At 37.0% G+C, this 6,976-nt stretch overlaps 1 protein-coding gene across 1 annotated transcript; it reads right to left on the minus strand.

The window, feature by feature from the left end:
• Positions 1–2,706: 2,706 nt before the first annotated feature.
• Positions 2,707–6,500, minus strand: LOC123884438. Its single transcript, XM_045933534.1, has 6 exons — positions 6,487–6,500; positions 6,148–6,216; positions 5,950–6,024; positions 4,256–4,382; positions 3,562–3,840; positions 2,707–3,303 (listed from the first exon to the last, which is right to left on the minus strand). Exons 1-6 carry the CDS (start codon positions 6,498–6,500, stop codon positions 2,851–2,853), a joined length of 1,017 nt encoding a protein of 338 aa, XP_045789490.1. The 3' UTR covers positions 2,707–2,850.
• Positions 6,501–6,976: the final 476 nt, after the last annotated feature.

A 6,976-nucleotide genomic window follows, 5' to 3' on the forward strand; every position in this document is an offset into this window, starting at 1 on the left:
CGATCTAAGAACTTCCGCTCCAGCTGTCTCCAAGTCTCAATAGTTCCGGCTGGTATCGTGTCTAACCAATCTTTAGCACGGCCGGTGAGAGAATGCTTGAATAACCTCAGTCTTTTGTCCGATTCGCTCACCCCGGTGGATCGGTATAGTCGCATGCTTCATAGAAGTGAGACAAGTGTAAATTCGGGCATTGAGCTTCCGAACCTGAATACGGATTCTCTTTTAAGGCGGAAAGGACCGTGTTCTTGATGTCGAATGAGACAGGATTCGCCGGCTGAAAGCCTTGATTTGCCAACGCGTCATTGTCTCTCCTCCCATAATCACCAAGGGTACGCCTTGGCGGTTGAGGAACCGGTGGAACCTGTTCTTCCTCCATTGTTGCTGCAGTCCTTTCTTGACAGTCCGGTGTATCACCTAGCAAAACTCTTCCCCTTGAAGCTTGGGCTTCCCTTGTTGCTTTTCTAATTGCGCGAGCTGTCTTTTCAATCTCTGGATCAAATTGCAGCTCTTGAGGACCTGTTCTCCGCATGCACAATGAAACACACAAGTAGAACGCTCCGGGAGAAAAATATAAAACAGAAAATAATAAAGAAAACACAGAAAATATGAACACTATTGCCTAGTTGAATCAATCACAATCCCCGGCAACGGCGCCAAAAACTTGATGATAAATTTCGCAAGTGCACGAAAATCACGTAGTAATAAAAATATCGATCCACAGGGATTGTGTGATCAAACTAGTCGAACGGTGTTCATAGACATTATACAGAAAATACACATAAATTGGGGGTATGTTGAGTAATGAATTGCTAGAAAATGTGCTTTGATATAATGGAAAAGTGAGGTAGAATCATCGGAATCATCTAGTCTATAGCTAACCGCATGCAACCTACAATGTCACAAGATCTACTCAAGTGTTCACAACTAGATCGACAAATTAGTGAATCGCAATCTCTTGTCAAAATCCACTCTATTCGTTGTCGATACTTCCCCGATCTCTCGGGCGGAAGCTACCTACAACGAATGATGTTAACGCGCGTCAATCGTTCGCTACACTCTATGCCTCAATCTCTCGACCGGAGACACTCGAGTGCTCAATACAATTCAGTTCAGACATTAAATCAATACTCTCGCACGTGACTTAACTCAAAATCATTATAACACTAATGAAGGATTATAAAGCATTAGAAACAGACTTGAATTGAATGAACACTATAAAGAGAGTATGATCTTACACAATTGCAGGTTACATTCAATGAACTACATCCTAAACTATCCTAGATCCTACCTCCAAGGAGTTTAGCTCCTCATCGTTCTTCGTACGCTTCCTCGCTTCATCGCCATGGCTTGTGAATCCATGCCCTCGATGTGCTTGGAGCTCTCCGCTGGAGTGTTGAATCACGATCTTCAAGTTCCAAAACCAGAATGTAGTGAAAAGTTGCAGAATTTTCCAACCCGAAAACAGAATTATGCAGAAACTATATATACAGAAGGCAACCACGCCGCGCGCCAGATCTACCACGCCGCGCGTGGTTGCAAATCCATCAACTACGCCGCGCGTAGTAACAGAATCACGCGGCGCGTGATCAAGTCAGAGAGCAATCTTCATCTTCAACAAGGCTTCACGCCGCGCGTGGTAAGGCATCACGCGGCGCGTGATCAGAGTCAAAATCTTGGCTCTCTGTGAGCTCCATCACGCGGCGCGTGATGGGCTACGCCCCCAGCGTAGTGAAAATCATTCAAATCCTGCAGTTTTTCCTGTTTTCTTGCAAAACAAGTAATCAAGCTAATGGTTAGATTTCTCTCATATTTATTGCTAAAAACCTACTAAAATGTATCTAATGTTGCTAAAATAGGCATGGATTAGAGAGTGTGACGATTTGTCATCAAGTTCCTTCACTCTCGCGAAGTTGTTGTGGCTATTGATGAAAATGTAGTGAAAGCTTTACAACAATTATGGTTAAATGATGTTCCATCCAAAGTAAGCATTTTTGGATGGAGGTTATTATTATCAAGACTTCCAACTCGAATGGCCTTGGCAAGAAAATCTATCCTTGTTAATCCGCATGAGCAATGTTGCATTTTTTGTTTTGAAGAACAAGAGGAATTACCTCATGTGCTCTTTAATTGCTTTTTTTCTCAAAAGTTGTGGAAGCGGATTTTTAAATGGATGAATGTGGATTTCATCTCTTTTGATGACGGGTGGAAACATTTTTCCTCTTTTGGAGTTTTATTGAAAAACACTACTAGAAAAATCTTAAATACCGACGGGCAAAATCTGTCTCTAAAATGCCAATATTCCGTCACTAAACATGTTAGAGACAGAATTAGAGACCGATTTGATTCTGTCTTTAATTTCCTCGTCTCTAAACTATCAGAGACAGATTTTATATTCTGTCTCTGATTGGAGACAGAATTTATCTGTCACTATCAAATAAACATCCGTCTCTAAATATTGAATTCAAAACATAATAAATCCGTCTCTAAAGGAGACAGAATTGTCCGTCTCTAAATTCAAATAATTCTGTCTCAAAAATTCCGTCTCTAAGCATAGAATTTCGTCTCCATATTGACAAAACACATTTTCCGTCTCTATAATTTTTTTTTCTTATTTAGCAATTAAATGCTTATACAATTTTTCAAATATTAATTTTTATCTACTATATGTAATTTATATAATTCTAGAATGTGAGAAAATCAAATTTCAATTGACACCAAATGTATGTCATTCTTACAAAGTATCAAGTGCACCACTACTGCACTAAATATAATATCAAACCTAAAATTGTCAAAGAAACAAATATTCATACAATTGATTTAACAAAAATACATAAAAGAAAGTAACTAAAGTTAAGCTTCATCATCCAACACATCATCTTCATCATCCATCACATAATTTTCATTAGTATCCATCTCATAATTTTCATTATCACCTTCTCTTCCAAGTTGACCCGGAGAGTTTTGATTAATACTAGGCACAAACCTTCCAAAAATCTGGTCCCAATGCTCCATCTTTTGTTTTAACGTTTCTTGTTCAAGATTCTTTTGCTCAAGTTCAACGGTTAATGCTTCAATCTTAGCCTCCATAGCAGCAACTTTATCTGACTGTACCACATCAGTAGAAATTGAAGGAGAAAATTTCAAAGATTCTTTGATAGTGGCAGCTTGAGATCCCAATCCAAATATGTGTCCCTTCTTGTTAATGCCTCCAACAACTTCCATGTATATACTATCATCAGATTGTTGGTTACTACCCTCACCTATTTGAGAATTTCTCTCAAACAATTTAGTTTGGTAACTTTCCTAAAAAATTGTAACTATTAGTATATTATTTACATTGCTAAAAGTTATAACTTAAACAAGATTAGTTTATACTTACAGCTATCAGAGCTTATTCTTTGTTAAACCACTCATTTGATTTTCCCTTTGGTTTATGCATTCTCTGATAAACCTCAAAACAGGTTGACTCTCTATTCAATTCCATCCTCTAAAACAATAACCAACATAAATTTAGTATAATCTATTTAAATTGAAATTCACTAAAGCATATTTACTACTAACCATTTTTTTGGCATGTTCTCTAGCAGAAATGGATCCTCCACTGTGCACATTATGTCCAGCTTGAGACTTTCTGTTTTGTGTATTAATCTTAGAAATATTTTGCCACTTTTCACCTTTCCATTGATCCGTTAATTCTTTTAACTTGTCTTCATCAATCCATTCACCTTTATCTTTACCGCTACGAACCTTGAACAAAGCATTTTTCAGGGCCAATGTTCCCCTACTATTAAAGCTTTTTTTAATGCTAGCTTCATCCTTTTCAAGCCATTTGTATTTGGCCTACAAACAAACAATACAAATAGTAGTGTAATTTCAGTTGCAAACACAACCTGTTTTTTTTTTTTTAATTGCAAATAGATTTATTAATAAAAGGCACAAAAAATTCACAAGGACTACATATCGGACACATAATACAACAGGAAAGCAAAGCCAAAAACATGGCTTTTGTTGCTAAACTCTGACACTTGAACTTATTTTGCAGGTTAATTCATGTTCCTGGATGTGTGATTGTAGGGATAGTGGGACTAATTGTTGAGGTTCCTTTATTCACTGCAATTGCTATAGTTAAGAGTCCAAACCAAAAATCAGATCATTTGTATTTATCTAAAACTACAACTTTCTTGTGTGGTCGAATCAACTTAAAGTCAGCAAACCAAAAATCAGATCATTATTAAGCTAAATTTCCACACAATACCTTAAAGTCAGCAAACCAAAAATCTTGTGTTGTCGAATCAACAGCACTCCAACATGACCATGCGCCTTGAAAATTTTCTTTAAAGATTTTCGTAATAGCACCCCTCACTGTAGATTCTGGTTCAAAGCTGAAAGTATGAGAAAAATTACAATAAGATGCAATTTCAAACATATATGGATATAATTATATGTAAGTGCAGGAGATGAGGCAGGAGATGAGGCATCTGCAGGGATAGTTTGGGGATGAGAAGATGTAGGTGCAGTATTAGAATGAGATGGGGCAGATATAGAGGTATTTTGCAAAGGTTGAGATAAGATTGGAGCATGCCTAGTGGGGGGATGAGAAAATGGGGCAGGTGTAGTGGTTTTCTTAAGTGGTTTAGATATGGCAGGTTGTGGCATAGTTTGTGGACGAGAAGGGGCAGGTTGTGGCATAGTTTGGGAGGGATGAGATATTAGTCTTTTCGACCTAGTTTGGGGAGGAAGAGATGGGGTTGGCTGAATGGGAGCAATTCTTTTGCCTCTTCCACTACCTGACATCTATAAACAATAAAAAAATAAATTAAAGTGATGAAATTTGAAGTTTGTCAAACATTATTCAACTATTTGTATGAGGACAGTGAAGAAGAAATTAAAAGCAAGCACTGACTTGTCATTGTTAAGTTCATTCACCTTACTAGAAGAGGAATTTTGAAGGGATTGAGAGAGATGGCGAATATTGAGATCCATCATCCTTTTAGCATTTTCTTCCATATTTTTGCGTCTTTGTTCCTCATATGGTGGTCCAATTGAACAATTTTCACCTCCATCATCATTCCGCGGTACTCTTGTTCTTCTACAAGGAACATCAGGTGGATAATAGTAAGACGCAAATGTAGAGGTCTCCTCCACTAAGTATGCTTCACAAATAGATCCCTCAATTGCAGCTGTGTTTGTGACCTTGTCTTTTAAGGTACGAATAAACCTATAAATCATTTGAAGACATTAATACAATTAATACTCGCATGGTAATTATTAAAAAAAGAGGATAGATGACTAAACCTTTCAAAAGGATACATCCATCGGTATTGCACGGGACCACCAACCCTAGCTTCATAGGGCAAATGAATTGGAAGATGCTCCATAGAATCAAAGAAACTAGGGGGGAATATTTGTTCTAACTTGCACAAAATGATTGGAATACTTTGCTCCATAGAATCAAAGAAACTAGGGGGGAATATTTGTTCTAACTAGGGAGGAAAACCAGCCACCTCTAACGTACAAGAAGTTGAAAGCAAACATATAGTAGTTTGTCATATTGTTTAGTAGATGAACGTAATTAATATAATTTCACAAGCACAATCTTCAAATTCAAAACCATGACATGAACCTAATTAAACAAGTGAGTTTTCACTTAATCTCACAATAAGTAATTCTAAACATAATTAAACAGAACTGGTTTTATAATTAGATTAGAACACAATTAAACTCACACTTAACAAAACTACAAATAATCCAAATCATAAAATTTTACATGTCACAAGGTAAGGATTACACAGCCATGTATCATCAAATTTTAAGAACACAATTGCAGCGGTATCATCAAATTTTAGCGGTATCATCAAATTAAGAACACAATTGCAGTGGTATCATCAAATTTTACACAGCCATGTCACAAGGTAAGGATTAAGATTTTGAATTCAAATCATAACTCACTTTAATTTCGTAGTAGAGGGATGGATGGATGGAAGGAGCAAGGTGTGACAACGGCGAGTCCTTGAAATCGATGGCCTGCAAAACAGGCCACTAAACAACAACAATTAAGAGAAAATTGCAGAAAATTGTAGAAATCTAAGAGAAGAAGGGTTAACAAGGAAAAGATCACAAAAAGAAAAACCTAAGAGAAAGCATTACCGAATCCGGAGAAGGAAACGAATTGAGTTCGCGACTGAATCGTGGATGGGGGAGTGAAGAACCCGACCTCTGAATCATGGATGGAGGAGTGAAGAACCCGACCTCTGAATGGTGGAGGAGTGGACGACGATGAAACGGAGTGGAATCGTGGATGGAGGAGTGAAGAACCCGACCTCTGAATGGTGGAGGAGTGGACGACGATGAAACGGAGTGGATGGTGGAGGAAGAAGGTGATGAAACAGAGTGGATGGATGGTGGACGGCGAAAACGGAGTGGATGGTGGACGGCGAAAACGGAGTGGATGGTGGAGGAAGAAGGTGAAACCTATGTCAAAGACACTCTTGTCTTATCATTATAAAAAAATATTTAATAAAATTATAATTCTGTAAAACTTTTTGGCGGGCAGTGAAAAAATTCGGTAAACTTTTTGGAGGGATGACACGAAAAATAAATTTTCAATATTATTTCATAAACTTTTTGGAGGGATGACACGAAAAATAAATTTTCAATAAATTTTTGGAGTGACCGGCGCCGCTCTTTCTTTCCCGTTATTTCTTTCTCCGTTTTGGTGTTTCAATTTTTTTTTTCATCAATATATTTATATATTTTTCCCAGTTTATATATTTATATTTTTACGTATTCCTTCCTTCTTTTTTATTTTTGGACGTTATAATTATATGTATTCCTTCCTAAAAAAATTTGCATTTATATTTTTTTAATATGCATATTTATTTTTAATTCATTTTTTTGACAATAAGCACGTGGAGAGATTTAATAAAGAAAAAAAATGAATTTGGAGGATAATTGGTCCCAAACAAAAAAAAAACTA

This window comes from Trifolium pratense, linkage group LG5, assembly GCF_020283565.1.
Source record: "Trifolium pratense cultivar HEN17-A07 linkage group LG5, ARS_RC_1.1, whole genome shotgun sequence".
Taxonomy (NCBI): domain Eukaryota; kingdom Viridiplantae; phylum Streptophyta; class Magnoliopsida; order Fabales; family Fabaceae; genus Trifolium; species Trifolium pratense.

Coding starts and splice junctions, on each gene's coding strand:
- LOC123884438 (XM_045933534.1), bottom strand. Junction 6,025..6,147: donor CGTTTCCTTCTCCGGATTCG/GTAATGCTTTCT, acceptor CCTGTTTTGCAG/GCCATCGATTTCAAGGACTC. Junction 4,383..5,949: donor CCCTCTACTACGAAATTAAA/GTGAGTTATGAT, acceptor TCATACTTTCAG/CTTTGAACCAGAATCTACAG.